Below are 17,466 nucleotides of genomic sequence, written 5' to 3'. Positions count from 1 at the left end.
GAATACCTTAAATACTTTGAGTGGAACATCAGTGACACAGACAAATGACACTCCAAAATCCAGGCATATCCAAGAACCCTATCTTATTTTGCATTAATACAACTTCCCTAATTTCATGGGAGTGATTTGATTTTTTGTGTGTGTGTGTGGTATGCGGGCCTCTCACTGCTGTGGCCTCTCCCGTTGTGGAGCACAGGCTCTGGACGCGCAGGCTCAGCAGCCATGGCTCATGGGCCCAGCCGCTCCGCGGCATGTGGGATCCTCCCAGACCGGGGCATGAACCCGTGTCCCCTGCATCGGCAGGCGGACTCTCAACCACTGAGCCACCAGGGAAGCCCATGGCAGTGATTTTATGATACATGGATTAAGAAGCAATTTCTCCTTTTCTTGTCTTTGTAAACCCATTGTGCAGGCAGGATTCCAAGATGGCACTCAAGATACTTGCCCCCTGTTTACTCCCATGATTAAATTTTTATATGGACAGTTGACTTTAAGACAGGGAGTTGTGTTCTGTTGCTTCATTAGCCTGATTTAATCAGGTAAGTGTTCAACTAGGGGCCTCTTTCTGGAGTAAAAGATTAAACTGATGGGACCTCTTACTTTTTAAAATAAACTGCTTTATTAAAATATTTGTTATATATAATAAAATTTATTCATTATCAGTCTACAGTTTGTTTTTTAATATATCTATAGAGTTGTACAACCATCACTATACTCCAATTTTATAACTTTGCCGTCACCTCAAAAATTTCCCTTGTGCCTACTTGCAAATTGGCGGATTCTTACATTCTTGTGCAAAATTCTGTTAGAATTTGGTGGATTATTTTTTTTTCAATGTGTCTCCTGCCATTGTTGGGTGCAGTGTTTTGTATACATCAATTAGATGCTTTTTTAAAAAAATAATTAATTAATTTATGTTTGGCTGCGTTGGGTCTTCATTGCTGCACGGGCTTTCTCTAGTTGCGATGAGTGGGGGCTACTCTTCGTTGTGGTGTGCAGGCTTCTCATTGCAGTGGCTTGTCTTGTTGCGGAGCACGGGCTCTAGGCGCGCGGGCTTCAGTAGTTGTGGCACACGGGCTCAGTAGTTGTGGCTTGCAGGCTCTAGAGCGCAGCCTCAGTAGTTCTGGCACACAGGCTTAGTTGCTACATGGCATGTGGGATCTTCCTGGACCAGGGCTCGAACCTGTGTCCCCCCACATTGGCAGGTGGATTCTTGACCACTGAGCCACCAGGGAAGTCCCTGGTGGGCTATTTTTAAATTTATTGTTAAGTTGAATTGGTTGTATTTCATCAGAATTTTGCAGCTTTTTAAATTAAGAAGATCATCCTTTAATTCTCTTTTTGTTTTGTTATTATCAGATGTGGGCACAGATTAGCTTTACGTATTTTTTTTTTCATACTCTAGATCAAATTTTGTTAAAATTTTAAAAAAATTAAAGTTAGTTTAGTATAATTTTCATCAGTACCACCATAGACTAATGTTTATTATTATAATTTAGAATGTGTTCATTATCACATTTTTGTAATGATAATCATATTATTATATTATTTTCACATTATATGTTGTATTATCACATTATTATTATGTAGTTATATCGCATTATATTTATTTTTTGGTTTTGTTTTTTATCTCTTTTTATTCTAGATATATAAGAAGTATGTCTCTTTTATATTTGTGGGTTTTGCTCCCAATTTTACTCTAATTTGTTAATTGTACAATATTTTAATTTCCAATTCATTATGTAGTTTTCATTTTTAGAATCTCCTCCCTCTAATCTTCCCCATAGTTGCTTTTTTTTTGTTGTACTACTTTTTGTTCTCTATAATTAGACTATTTATTTCTGTTACTTCCAATTTAATAGAAAATACATGAGTTAATCTCTAGCACAGAATTTACAGATCTTATAAAATGTTTTACTAACATTTTTATAATTTTCATTTTCTTAATTTTTAGATGGTATATTTGTCATTTTCTCTCTGACTCAATTCTAATTGTGCAGAGAATTTTAAAAAATATCTTGAAAGTTTTTTTTTAAAGTCTCTAGGTGATATGGATATTCAGTTTAAAATGTCATTAATTTTTACCATCAAGAAGGCTGTTCATGTAGTTTCTAAATTTTGAAAGTCTGATATTCTTGTAGCCTACTACACCTTCAGTCTGTAATGTCCCATGGATGCTCTAGAAGATGTGGTCTATATAAGTTACCAAATTTACTATGTATTGGCTGAGTCAAACTGAGTTCTTTAACCGCAGGTCCCTTTCTATTGTTTTGTTTTCTTACTGTCTGTTAGGTAGCATGCTAAAGTTTCCCAACTCCTGTTGATTTCCTTTATTACTTAAGATATTTTTTAGTTACTATATTGGGATATCAAGGTTTATATCTTAATACTTTAGTATAAAGAACAGAAGTGTAAAAGGTAAAGATTATACCTTTTATCACTATAAAATGATTACCTTTGACATATGACTTTAGCCATTTATTTATAATATTTTGTCTTTTTTCTGTTTTAAAATTTAGGAGTGCTTTATAACTAACAAATACATTTCTGTTTGTTTTACCCAATACAAACTGATATCCTTGCCTTTTTTAAAAAAAACTGGAGCTTAATCCATGTATATTATTATTATTATAGCCAATATACTTAGCCATATGCTTGCTCTCTTGCTAGTTCCCTTATTTTTTCTCCATTTCTCTATTGATTATGTTTTAATTCTTTTACATTCAATAGTAACTTAGAAAACAGATTTTTTAGTATCTAAATTTAGTGATTAACTTTAAGATTACCAAATCCTTAAAATTCTTTTTCTAACTATTAAAACAATAACAATATAAGTTCTGATTCTATGATCCCAGAGAAATTGCGCAGAAATTCCTTGCACTACCCGTTTCCAGAATTTAATTTTTATCTTTGTCACAACTTATTATTATACATTTTAAAGTACAGTGTTTATTTCTTAAGAAAACGTTTTTTGTGTTCAACTTTGTAATTTTGCTTATAGTAGTTATTTCCCACTAGCTTGTTTTGATGTGTCCAGCCTTTTCATTAAGTTACTTACTTTGGTTCTGCACCTCTCCTCTGAAATACCTTTTAAAGCCTAAGAAATAAAACACTACAAATGCCACTCAATCTATGAAACTTTCTCCACTTGGGAACAGTTTTATATGGAAACAATAAAACAACACTTTTATGAGATTAAATACTTACTGCTTTGATGTTAGTGAAGGTATATTGTAAAATTTCGTTGACTAAAAGAAGATTCGGTGCTTATTGGCACCTTTAAGAAACATCATATAGAGTTCATTTAGATCCCTACAGGAAAACTCAGCAGTCCGAGATAAGATTTATGCTGCTTTGAGGAACCAAAACTGTGGTGAGAGATTACTTCCAGATGCTCTTCTGCACTGCAGTTCATAATTCACGTCATTCCTCTAGAGTTCTAGGCATAGGTATCTCTTCCACATACTTCATCCTTTTGTGAGTTTTGTCTGAAGGGTTAATGACACTTTCTGAACATCTAGCATCTTGTTGGGACTCTCCAGACTCAAGCTGAAAAGAGTGGCATAACCTGGCTAACAAATCTTAGCAGATGCGCACAGAATTGCTCCACCTTACTTCCCTCAGTCCAGGATGATGGGACTTTGTTACATGTTCATCAGCCATGATAAAACCATGGATTGTTATTTTCCTAATTAGCCATTAATAACAGTTAACTCTAATGACAGTGCAGTCTCAGAGTTTGGAAAATATATTGTTGACAATGAAATCTAATGAAAACAAGATGGCTTCTTATATTTTATAAAAGGTGATAATCTTGCTGATAGAATTACTGCCACTCATGCCAGATGCTAGCTTCCTTTAACTTTGTTTTGTTCTAGTTCTGATTCCTAAACTATATAATATCCTAATGGGTAGAAACGTCTGGAACTAGAGAGTGAATTATAGTAATTTTTATTTTTATTTATTTATTTTTATTATTATTATTTTTTTGGTACGCAGGCCTCTCATTGTTGTGGCCTCTCCTGTTGCGGAGCACAGGCTCTGGATGCGCAGGCTCAGTGGCCATGGCTCATGGGCCCAGCCGCTCCACAGCATGTGGGATCTTCCCAGACCGGGGCACGAACCTGTGTCCCCTGCGTCGGCAGGCGGACTCTCAACCACTGTGCCACCAGGGAAGCCCTATAGTAATTTTTAAATAAGCGAGGTCCTGAAATATCTAAAGGTGGATAGTAAGAAATTTCATTGCATCATTTATAGCAAAAACTTTCTTATAACAGATGCCATGGATGCTGGGATAAATCAATGCAAGCAGATTGATTTTTCTTAGGTCTTTAAATGTTTAAGCCAGCACCTGGCCTTTGTAATGTCTCTGGTTGTAGGTAATAGCTGGGAATTTCAGGTGAAGGATTACACCTTCTGAGTTAGTTATGCTACCCCAATGATCCATTGGATATGCTTGAAAATGCCAGTCTTAAATGTATTCATGGGATTCGGAAGAAATACTTCTTTGCCTGATACCTTGTGGTTTAGCTTTAGTACTTACTGTAGTCAGTCTATTTCTTTGAAATATTGAGCTGACAGCTTAAAATCCTAAGTTTCCTTTAAACTTGAGCCTGGCTTTGGAGGAGAAAAGGGGTGATGTGGGGGTGGATTTTATGTAAGGCTCTCCAAAGAGAATTCGCTGAAGTGCTTTTGCTGGCAGGACACAGGGAAGGCTAGTAAGCTGCTTCCTCTCAGTTTTTCTTGGGGTTTTGCCCTTAGCCTAGAACAACATTTAGTCAGATAACTTTACATCAGGGCCATAGGGGTCTCTTGCTGGTCCTTGTTGAAGTCATCATTTTCCTTCCATGAAGAAACATGGATAAGACCCAAATGCAAAGTCCAGATTTTGTCAAGCCTCTTGAACATTAGGAAAAGTCTTGATGCTCTTATACCCTTAATTCCCACCTAGATGTTTATTTCTCTTCGAAGTTGGAGGACTTAGTTTTTATAAATATCTCTTTTTTTTAATGATTTTTCTTTTTTTTAATTAAAATTTTTTTTTTATTTTTTGGCTGCGTTGGGTCTTTGTTGCTGCGTGTGGGCTTTCTCTAGTTGCGGCAAGCAGGGGCTACTCTTCGTTGCAGTGCACGGGGCTTATTATAGTGGCTTCTCTTGTTGCGGAACATGGGCTCTAGGGCACACGGGCTTCAGTAGTTGTGGCTTGCAGGCTCTAGAGCGCAGGCTCAGTAGTTGTGGTGCACGGGCTTAGTTTACCGCGGCATGTGGGATCTTCCCGGACCAGGGATCGAACCCGTGTCCCCTGCATCGGCAGGTGGATTCTTAACCACTGCGCCACCAAGGAAGTCCCTACAAACATCTCTTGATCAAATATTACCTAATAAGATTTCTTTCTTTGTGAATGAGGTTGGTTACCTCAGATGTATTGAAAATATATTCTGTGGAGAATACTAGTCTACCACTGAATCATTATTTCCAGGTTAAATGTAAACATTTAAACAAGCACTAAGAATTAAAATGAAGAGAGCAGTAGGCAGTGGAGACATGGGGTTAGCCCTAGATCTCTTGCCTAATTCTGAGCACATTTCCTCTACACATTTTTTCATCCATATATTGGAGTTAGCTTTACCTGCCTCTACTTAACCTCAGAGATCCAGTGAGATAAGAGTTCTGACGTTGCTTATGAATTACAGGGCCAACTCCACATACAGATTTTATCATCAGTATAAATATATTTAACGTAGACCTTTTAAAACTTGAAAATGTATCATAATTATCAATGAAGAATGAGATGCTTGCTAGAATTTGAAGGCATATGTCAAAAAACAAATATACAGAGAAAGAGCTCTTCAAAGACCATAGTGGAAGAGACAATATCTGAGCTTTAAGTCTTGACCTGAAAAGTACAGAGAAAGTGAGAGTGAGCATTCCAGATTAAGAAAATCTAGTGTGAAGAAGTGTAGGGCAGGAATGGGCATGACATGTTCAGGAAATTGAGAGGAAGTGATGTTCATTTTAGATTAAATTCCCCTTTATTACAAGTGTAAAGATGAAAACTTGAAGAGAATGACAATATTCTGAACTTTTATTCCATAGTAATAAGAAAAGGCTCATATAGCTTGCATCTGAATTAATTTAGAATTAGCAGGTTTAGCAGTAATTTAGGAGGAAACTAAGTACTTAAGGGCTCAGAAGGATACAAAGTAAAATTAGCATCATTTTTCTTGGTTCCATTAGAGAAGACTTCCTGGAGAAAGGGATTTTAGAAGAGAGTGGTAAAAGTGGATTTGTAGAAAGGTTGAAATCAAAAAACAATGCCCTCTATATAGGGGGGATTTGGCCAATAGCTGATTAGATGGTATGACCAAAAGTCAGGTCTGAACTGCAGTCTTTTAAGAGGCACATTAAAGGTACAAGGAATGCTGATTTGGATTCATTCTCCATTCATCTTGGTTCATCTTCCCCGATGGTCCCAGAGTCACATGAAAACCTGCAGGCAAAAGGTTTGTTACCTGTTACCTGTTCTGCTCTCTGAAGTTCCCTGCTACCCAGAAATATGGGGCTTGTGTTTTGCTTGAGACTTTCCATGCTCTGATCCATGCCTGTCTCTCTCTTGTTTCTTCCTATTTCCTCCCAAAAGGAGCTCTCTATTTCAGATAAGACTCCTGATCATTTCCTAGCATGTTGCTTTCCCTGTCTTTTCTTTCTAACTTTCTCCCATCAAGGGTATCTTTTCCTCCCCTTTCAACCATATGAGCTCAATCTGCTTTTAAAATCCAAGACTTCAGACATCACCTTTCCTCCTAACATCACTGACTCATTTTTTGGTTATCATTTAGGATGTATGTATTTCCTTGTGTTGCTATATTTGTTTGTCTTGCACTGTCTTTCTCTTGCTAGATTGAGAACATTGTAAAGGTGCTATGTGTTGTAACTTGCATCACATTGCTTGGGTTCTCTGCAGATGTGGTTGTTGATGACATTATAGACTAATGGTCCATATGAATTTGACTCATAGTCTTGTATAGACTAATGGTTTGCTGTTGTGTTTTGTGTGTTTGTTCATTTTGAATGGAAAATCAGATCTGGCTAAATGTGTACAACATCCTGGACATGAAAATCAGAGCCAAGTAAATGTGTAGAAACTGCCAAAATGTAAGCTTTGTGTAAGAGCAGAGACTTTTTAATTTGGTTAAGCACCATATCTCTAGCTCTTACTATCAGGCTCAAATGTGGTACTTAATACATATTTGTTGAATGGATGCTGGTTTAATTTACTTAAGCTGTAGGTCTTAATTTGGTATTTTAAAATATCTTTAGAATATTGTCTCAAAAAACAGGATCATTGTCTCCCTAGTGCATAAAGGATAATACACAGAATCTCATCATTTTCTCTGAGGAGAAGAAAACCTTGTTTTATGTTCTGTTTTGTCGTTCCTTTTTTTTTTTTTTTGGCTGCGTTCGGTCTTCATTGCTGCGTGCGGGATATCTCTAGTTGCAGCGAGCGGGGGCTACTCTTTGTTGTGTTGCGCGGGCTTCTCATTACAGTGACTTCTCTTGTTGCAGAGCATGGGCTCTAGGCCCACGGGCTCAGTAGTTGTGGCTTGTGGGCTCTAGAGTGCAGGCTCAGTAGTTGTGGTGCACGGGCTTAGTTGCTTCGCAGCATGTGAGATCTTCCTGGACCAGGGATGGAACCTGTGTCCCCTGCGTTGGCAGGGGGAATCTTAACCACTGTGCCATCAAGGAAGTCCCTGTTGTTTCTTTCTTTCTTTTTTTTTTTTTCCCCAGAAGAGGACAGAGGAAATAAGATGGGAAGTCATATTTGGTATAACCTAAATTGGAAAAATCTCAGGAAAGATTACCCTTCAAGATTTATGTTAAACTTTTCAAGTGTTTATTGAAGGGCTGCTGAGGTCTTTTATCTACATTGACACTTTATGGTAAATGTTGTACTTATCCTACCCTCCACGTTTCTTTCTATGGCAGCTTACCTGGTACTATTCAGAAGCTGAGAAAAATGCTAAAGATCAGGACCTTAAATTGTTCACTTTTGACAAGGCTTAAAGAATAGGGGTGAAGGAGCAGTTGTGTGAGATCACTGACACTTTTCTTTTTTTCTCTTTTCTTCTGCCTTCAGCTCAAGCCAGGGCAGAACAGCTGCAGGGACAGTGACAGTGAAAGTGCCAGTGGAGAATCCAAGGGCTTCCACAGGAGCAGCTCTCGGGAAAGGCTCAGCGATGTAAGTTAAAAAAAAGAACAAAACAAAAAAACTAAACAAAACCACCAGGTCACACATCCCTTGGGTCCGATTTCAATTTTCCAACACTCTCATCCCTTCACATCACTTTGTAAATATCCAAGCATTATTACACTTCATCCTTTCTTGGCATATAAATATTTGAGCATTGCTTTGTAGTGTCATTCTGTTTTCTGGTTTGACCTAATATGTGTTTTAACAAATTATAAGGTTGATGGGAGTATTTGTCAGCTTAGAAACAATAGATTACAAAAGGAAGTGATAATACTTTTAATATCAGTGTCACAAATGAAAGAAGTAGTCTGACAGCGCTACAACTGGGAGATAACATATTTAACTATGGGCTTTCTGTCATTTCTTCATGCATGAGCTTGGTTAACAACCTTTTTATTTATTTATTTTTTATTTTATTCCTGCTGGAAGGGATGACTAACCATCCACTTAAAGAGAAGGAATTAAATTTCCTGACTGATGTCTGGAGGAATAACCCTCATGAGCACACACCATACCTCTTAAGGAGGTCTGTCAGCCTTCTAGACCTGGCTCTAACCACTCTCCAGCCTCCTGTGCACCAGGCTGAGAACCATCTGGCCCTCTTTGGGCCTTCTTGCATTCTTCCCTAATGTGTCATATAACAGGATTCTTGACCCATCTTTGCACCTGAGGGCAACATTTTAAAACTTTCTTTTAAAATAGAACAAGGGCTTCCCTGGTGGCGCAGTGGTTGAGAGTCCACCTGCCGATGCAGGGGACACGGGCTCGTGCCCCGGTCCGGGAAGATCCCACATGCCGTGGAGTGGCTAGGCCCGTGAGCCATGGCCGCTGAGCCTGCGCATCCGGAGCCTGTGCTCCACAACAGGAAAGGCCACAACAGTGAGAGGCCCGCGTACTGCAAAAAAAATAAATTAAATAAATAAATAAATAAATAAATAAAATAGAACAAGTAGGGAGCAATTTTTATTAGTGTTAACCGAGAAAGGAACATTAACATATTGAGACAGTACTCTTTTATTCCCCAATTTTTTGGGTTTATTTGCAAAAGAATTTATTATTAGCTGAAGAAAATAATTCCACTGTTGATAAAAAAATAATTTGGATAGCCATTGAAGAACATTCTCAGAAATAACACCATTTTCCCTTTTGTGGTTAGCATACTCAATTTGGGAAATTTTGTTTTTCTCTTCCCTTCCATTCTCTTCTCTTCTCTTCTTTTCCCCTCTCCCTCTCTCCTCCCTGCCATCCTTCCTCCCTCCCTCCCTTCCTTCTTCCCAGCTATAGATTACCCTTCAGTCACCACAGGTGGTGACTTCAGGATTCTAAGCATCTTTCTCTTTTCTTTTTAAATTGAGTTATAATTAATATACAGTATTACATTAGTTTCAGGTGTACAACATAGTGATTCAGTATTTTTATACATTATGAAATGATGACCACAATAATCTAGTTTTCATCCATCACCATACGAATTTGTTATGGTGTCACTGACTATATTCCCTATCTGCACATTACATCCCTGTGATGTATTTGTCTTACAACTGGAAGTCTGTTCCTCTTAATTCCCTTCACTGATCTTGTCTGCCCAGCACCCCCCAACAGCCACCTCCCTCCTCTTTGGCAACCACTGGTTTGTTCTCCATATCTGTGAGTCTGTTTCTGTTCTGTTTTGTTTGTTCATTTGTTTTGTTTTGTAGATTTCACATATAAGTGAAATCATATGGTACTCATTTTTCTCTGTCTGACTTATTTCATTTAGTATGACACCCTCCCGTCCGTTCATGTTGCTGCCATTGACAAGAATTCATTCTTTTTTATAACTGAGTAATCTTACATTGTGTGTGTGTCTGTGTATCACATCTTATTTATTCATTTATCTGTTGATGAACATTTAGGTTGCTTCCATATCTTAGCTGTTGTATATAGTGCTGCAATGAATGTTAGGGGTACATAGATGTTTTTGAAGTAGTGTTTTTGTTTTCTTTGGGTAAATACCCAGAAATAGAGTTGGTGGATCATATGGTAGTTCTATTTTTAGTTTTTTGAGGGATCTCCATACTGTTTTCCATAGCAGCTGCACAAATTTACATTCCCACCAGTAGTGCACAGTGCTTCCCTTTTCTCCACATTCTCACCAACACTTGTTTCTTGTCTTTTTGAGAATTCTGACAAGTATGAGGTGGTATCTCATTGTGGTTTTGATTTGCATGTCCCTGATGATTAGTGATGTTAAGCATCTTTCGTGTGCCTGTTGGCCATCTGTATGTCTTCTTTGGAAAATGTCTATTTAGGTCCTCTGCCTATTTTTTAATCAGGTTGGTAATTATTTTGATATTGAGTCATATGAGTTCTTTATACATTTGGGATACCAATCCCTTATCAGATACATCATTTGCAAATATCTTCTACCATTCAGTAGGTTACCTTTTTGTTTTGTTGATAGTTTCCTTCACTGTGCAGAAAGCTTTTTAGTTTGATGTAGTCCCATTTGTTTGTTTTTGCTTTTTTTGTTGCCCTTGCCTGAGGAGGTATGTCCAAAAAAAAAAAAAAATGCTAAGACTAATATCAAAGAGATTACCACCTGTGTTTTCTTCTAGGAATGTTATGGTTTCAGGTGTTATATTTAAGTTTTTAATCCATTCTGAGTTTATTTTTCTGTACAGTGTGAGAAAGTGGTGCAGTTTCATTCTTTTGCATGTTGCTGTCCCATTTTCCTAACACTATTAAAGAAACTGTCTTTTCCCTATCATATATTCTTGTCTCCTTTGTCATAGATTAATTGACCATATGAGTGTGGGTTTATTTCTGGAATTTCTGTTCCATTGACCCATGTGTCTGTTTATGTGCCAGTACCATACTGTGTTGATTACTGTAGCTCTGTAGTATACTTTCAAGTCTGGGGGGCATGATACCTTCAGCTTTGTTCTTCTTTCTCAGTATAGGCATATAGACCAATAGAATAGAATTGAGAGTTTATAAATAAACCCATACATCTATGGCCAAGTAATTTTTGACACAAGTTTACATCCATTCAATTGGGAAAGAATTTTCTCTTCAACAGGTGGTGCTGGGACAACTGGTTTTTCCCATGCAAAAGAATGAAGTTGGACCCCTGCATCACACCATGTACAAAAATTAACTCAAAATGAATAAATGACCTAAGTATAAGAGCTAAAGCCATAGAATTCTTAGAAGAAAACATGTGGGCAAATCTTCATGACCTGAATTTGGCAGTGGATTTTTAGATGTGACATCAAAAGCACAAGCAACAAAAGAGAAAATACATATGTTGGATTTCATCAAAATTAAATACTTTTGTGCATCAATGGGCATTATCAAGAAAATGAAAAGAAAAGGTACAGAATGGGAGAAAAATATTTGAAAATCATATAACTGATAAGTGTTTAATATCCAGAATATGTAAAAAGCTCCTAAACTCAACAACAAAAAGGTAAACAACAAAATTCAAAAACGGGCAAAGGACTTGAATTGACATTTATGCAAAGAAGATATACAAATGACCAATAAGCACATGAAATATGCTCATCATTATAGTCCTTAGGGAAATGCAAACCAAAACCATAATGAGATATCACTTTACAGCTACTAGGATAGTTATAATTTTTTTTTTTTTTTTTTTTTTTTTTTTTTTTTTTTTTGCGGTACGCAGGCCTCTCACCGTTGTGGCCTCTCCCGTTGCGGAGCACAGGCTCTGGATGCGCAGGCTCAGCGGCCATGGCTCACGGGCCCAGCCGCTCCGCGGCACATGGGATCCTCCCAGACCGGGGCACGAACCCGTATCCCCTGCATCAGCAGGCGGACTCTCAACCACTGCGCCACCAGGGAGGCCCAGTTATAATTTTAAAGAATGGAAAATAACAAGTGTTGGCATGAATATAGAGAAATTGAAACCCTTGTACATGCTGGTGGGAATGTAAAATGTTGCAGCCACTGTGGAAAACAGCTTGGCAGTTCCTCAGAAAGCTAAACAGAGAATTACCATACACCTCACCAATTCCAATTTTAGGTATATACCCAAACATCAGGTACTTAAAGAGATACTTATATGCCAGTTTTCATTGTAGCATCATTTATAATAACCAAAAAATAGAAACGTCCCAAGTGTCCATCAGCAGGTGAATGGATGAATAAAAAGTGGCATATATGGACACTAGAATATTAGCCCTAAAAAGGAATTAAGTTCAAACCTTGAAAACATTATGCTAAGTGAAATAATCTAGACATTAAAGGATAAATATTGTCTGATTCCACTTACATGAGGTATCGAGAATATGCAAATTCCTAGAGACAGAAAGTAGAAAGGGAGTTACCAGGGACTAGTGGTAGGGGTGGGGGACTGTGAGAGATGGGAGTTATTGTTTAATTGTAACAAAATTTCTGTTTGTGATGATGAAATAGTCTTGGAAATAGTTTTGATGATTGCATAGCATTGTGAATGTAATTAATGCCACTGAATTGTATACTTAAAAATGGTTAAAATGTTAACTTTGTTGTATATATATATTTATTTTACCATAATAAAAAAGTTGAAAAATATTAGGGCTGTAACAATCCTGCCAATCTCGTGTCAAGCCAATCTATAATATACTTTGAGTTTATATTGCTTATCATTAAAATTCATATTTCTTGCAACACTATTAAAAGATTAAAGAAGGAGAAATGACACATATAAAAAAAAGGAGGGCTTCCCTGGTGGTGCAGTGGTTGAGAGTCCGCCTGCTGATGCAGGGGATGCGGGTTCATGCCCCGGTCCGGGAAGATCCCACATGCCGCAGAGCGGCTGGGCCCGTGAACCACGGCCGCTGAGCCTGTGCGTCCGGAGCCTGTGCTCCACAGCGGGAGAGGCCACAACAGTGAGAGGCCCGTGTACCGCAAAAAAAAAAAAAAAAAAAGGAAAGGAAGAAAAAGAAGTAGTTGGCTTTTAGTGAGTTGTTTCAAAACCTCCAGTCACTGTTTCCTTCACATGAGCAGTTGTGAGGTTGCAGAGGCTTACCTCAGGGCCATTGCAATCTAAAATCTTCTGAGATGAAAGCCTTTGACAAGTCAAGCCACAAAACAACTCTTTTGGATATCAGGGCAACATCTACCCACACAATATTTTAAAGAATAAAGATGCTTCCATTTTTTCTTAAAAGAGAATTAGTAATTAATTACTTTAATGACTATCAGAAAATGAGGAGGTGGAGTTTGTTAAAATATCTCCATGTCTCTCATCACCATGCTTGTGCTTTCATTACTTTCTTGAACATATGGAAATAGTTATTATTAACCATTTTAATGCCCTTAATCTACTAATTGTGTCATCTGTGTCATTTCTGAGTCTGTTTCTATTGATTGGTTTTTCTCCTCCTTATGGATTGTATTTTTCTGGCTTTTTTGCATGCCTGACACTTTTTTTGGGGGGATGCCAAATACTGTGAAGTTTTTTTGTTGAGTGCTGGGTATTTTTGGTTTCCATAAATATTCTTAAGCTTTATTCTGGGCTACTATTATGCCACTTGGAATAATATTTTGATTTTTTTCTGAGGTTTATTTTTATGCTTTTCTGGGTGGAACATTCAGAATATCCTTTAGCCTAAAGCTCATTTTTCCCCAGTACTGAATACTCTGCCTAATTCCTGATGTGTTACAAGGTTTTTCCACTCTGGCTGGTGGGAATACCAGTTGTTCCCTGCCCTCTGTAACTCTGGCATTTGTTCTACCTGCTCCTTTTCAGTGGTCATTTCCCTTGCCTTGGGTACTTTTCACCCACAGATGTGCTGATATGGACTCAGGTGAAGAGGAGAGGGAAGCCTTCTGCAGGTTTCCTGATTCTCTCACTGTGAGCCTCTCTTTTCTCCCATCTTCTGCTTTGCAAATTCCAGCTGACTTGGCTTCCTCTTACTATCAACTCTGTCTTCTCAACTCAGGGATGCTTCTGGGATCCACCTGGGTTACCCCCAACCACCCGACTATGGCATGAAAACTCTCTTCACACAGTAAGCTGGGGCAACTGTAAAAATTATTTCATTTGCTTTCTGTCTCTCTAAGATCACTGCACTGCCTATCTAAACTTCTAAAAAACCTTTTTTTCCACACATTTTGTCTAGTTTTTTAGTTGCTTAAGGTGTTAGAGTGAATTTGATCCCTGTTAGTCCAGATTGCCCACTCTGGATTTTCAGCTGAGATAAAACTCCCTTTAAGTCTTCCACTCACTTTAGTGATATTTTTAGGAGCTGTGGCAGTTAAGACTTACTCTCAAGTGCAGCTAATCAAGATAACTGTATTATTCCAGCTTTTTTTTTTTTAATTGGACAGGCAAAACGAGTAAGAATGAAGAATTTCAGTGTGGCTGGAGAATTTGACTCATGGGTGAAGCTTAAAAACCAAATGTGCTTGTTTTTTCTAAATTACATATCCCCAGACTACATTGCCAGGAGGGAATAATAGTTCACAAGGACTCTCACATTGATCAAGGAGACATAGTAACTTGTTTAGATTAGTCACTAAGGAAAAAGTTAAGGGAAATAATTGAATATATAAATATTCATAGTGAGTTATTCAAGGGGGAAAATATTGTTTCTGACTTATACAGAATTTTGTAAGTGAGGAAGTTTTCAAAACTCAGGGCCTAAACTTAGTAAATAAAAGCCTCAAATTTTGAAGTGATCATAGGCATTCATTACAAACAGACTAGGTTTTAACAGCTATTTTGCTATTTATTATCCATGTGACCTTGAGCAAAAAACTTGATCTTTCCAAGCCTTGGTTTCTTTATCTGTGAAATGGGGGTCATTTCATCTACCTTGTTAGGTTTCTTTTAAAAGGTTACCTGGTACTGTGTGTTTGAATCACGTAACAGTTCTTGGCATACCCAGTGTGCTCATAAGTATTTATTTACTTTCTTTCTGCATCAGATTTACACCTACCTTAGGAGGCTTCTCTACCCTTTCTGATTTGAATTCCCTTGTAGTGGTCAATTCGACAAGACCTGCTTATCTCAATCATGACAAACACCATTCTTCCTCCCAAATAAAATCCTCATTATTCTATGTCTCCTTGCCTATTTTTCTCAACTTTGAACTCTCTCTCTTATTTTCTTGTGTCTGTATTGGATCCCAGAGCTAGTATCTTCAAAATCGAGCCCTGTTCCTTCCTCTGTCTTACTTATCCTGTTTACTTCGTCACTCTGCTTTATTTACTGACTTTATTTCTGAAGAGGCATTTGGCTATGATTATCCTCTCCTTGACATGACTGATGCTTCAGATGCCCTCATCATTTCTTACACAGATGATTCCTGTGGCCTCTCAGTGATGTAATCTGACGCATCTCTGTTTCCTTTGCCCTGTACTCGACAAAGCTTCCACAGTTGTTTTTCTAAGAGTCAGAACTCACTATTAAACTTTCTTCTTTAAGATCCTTTGCAGGCACACTCCTGAGGTTATAAGCAGAGCCCTCCACTGGGACATATGAAACTACCTCTTCATCCTCTCTCTCTCCCTCTACTTCCCAATGGTTTGTACCTTATACTTGTTCCTTCTGGACCGCTCTTTTTTTTCTTTTTTTCTTAAATAATATAAACTTTCAAATTTTCCTATTTTTGTTTCTTTTGTCTCCTTTTTTTTTTTCTCTTTTCCTTCTGCAACCCCTATGTCACTTCCTCTAGCAAACTCTTCCTACCACCCTGTGGAAGTAAACAATTTTAATGCTTTATTCAGATAACTACCTGGATATGACTCTAGTGTCTCTCTGAAAGAATTTTGGGTCAGGATTTTAATTATGAAAAGGCAGACACATATTTCATACTTTTAAAACTTTCAAGATGTTGAAGGAATTGAAGCATTTCAGAAATTAGGTGAAAAGGGATTGAAGTCTAGTAAGTGTTGTGCTACACAGTTCTCTAATCTTATCATTCTGTAGCTCTTTAGTCCATTTAATATCACAGTTGAGGCGTTTCTTCTGCTGCTTCTTGAAACACCCCTTCTACCTCGAATCTCCCAAGTTTGGGGGGTTTTATTGATTTATCTGTGCCACTGTGCCATTATCCATCCATCTATGCAAGCATCTTTCCTAGCCTCCTTTTTCCCACCCAACACCCAAACATTTATTGTCAGGTTTACTAGTTACTGTTAAGGAAGAAGTAGACAAAGGCCACACCATCAATGAACTTCCCTGTATTTAAGAAAAAACTCTAATCCAGACCTGTGACAGACTCTTGGTATTCTGTTTCTCCTTTCTTTTCTTTTTCTGTTTTTGCCAGATTTTCATTTTCCCTACCAGTTTGTTTATGCCTTTTGCCTTTCCTGTATCATGTTTTTATGTGTTTTCTTGGATAGTCAGTGTTTTGATTGTCCAGAAATATTTATCAAATACCTTTTAAGTGTCAGGTATAGTTCTGGGCACTTGAGATTGATTGGTGAACAAGATGAAGCCTCTGCCCTCATGAAGCTTCTACTCTATTGAGGGAGGCAAATAGCGAACCTGTGAGCAGATGATAACATTGTTTTTGATGTGTAATACATTTTGTGAAGTAAACTAAACAGTAGTGGGGGGTGGCAGGGTGTGTGCTGCCACTTTAACTGGAGTGATTGGATTAGTCCTTTCTTTCTTTCTTTTTTTTAAAAAATATTTATTTATTTATATTGTTGCACTGGGTCTTAGTTGTGGCTCACGGGCTCTTTAGTTGTGGCATGCGAACTCTTAGTTGCGGCATGCATGTGGGATCTAGTTCCCTGACCAGGGATTGAACCTGGGCCCTCTGCATTGGGAGCGCAGACTCTTATCCGCTGTGCCACCAGGGAAGTCCCTGGATCAGTCCTTTCTGTTTTGGTGATTTTTGAACTGAAGCCTGAATGACGAAAGGAAGGAAGAACATCTAGGCAACAAGAGTGACAAGGTCACGGCCCTGAGTCAGGACATGTTTAAGGGGAAGAAAAAAGGCCAGTGTGGCTAGAGCAGAGTGCATGAGCACAGGAGCTGGTCACATAATATCTTCTAGCTCATGGTAAGCAGGCTAGGTACTGTATTAGTTTCCTGGGCGGCTGTTATGCATGACCACAAACCAGGGAGCTTAAAACAACAGAAATCTATTATCTTGTAGTTTGTAAGGCTAGAAGTCCAACATTAAGGTGTCAGCAGGGCCATGATTTCTCTGAAGTCTCCAGAGAGGAGTCTTTCCTGTCTTCTAGCTTCTGATGGCTTCTCACAATCCTTG

General features: G+C 38.0%; 1 protein-coding gene across 5 annotated transcripts in view; it reads left to right on the top strand.

Annotated features, from left to right (window-relative positions):
- Nucleotides 1–17,466, top strand: part of AUTS2 (activator of transcription and developmental regulator AUTS2) — a gene marked incomplete at its 5' end in the record, with an annotated part of 1,137,287 nt that overhangs the window by 501,456 nt on the left and 618,365 nt on the right. For all 5 annotated transcript variants that reach the window (XM_079718778.1, XM_079718777.1, XM_079718779.1 and 2 more), the window contains one exon: nt 8,138–8,239. In XM_079718778.1, the coding sequence (XP_079574904.1) occupies nt 8,138–8,239 (102 nt within the window). The remainder of the gene's footprint in view (nt 1–8,137; nt 8,240–17,466) is intronic.

The sequence above is a fragment of the Hyperoodon ampullatus genome (genome assembly GCF_949752795.1).
Source record: "Hyperoodon ampullatus genome assembly, chromosome: 14".
Classification (NCBI taxonomy): Eukaryota; Metazoa; Chordata; class Mammalia; order Artiodactyla; family Ziphiidae; genus Hyperoodon; species Hyperoodon ampullatus.
Note: the sequence above shows the minus strand (reverse complement) of the source record. Positions and strands in the feature narration are given on the sequence as shown.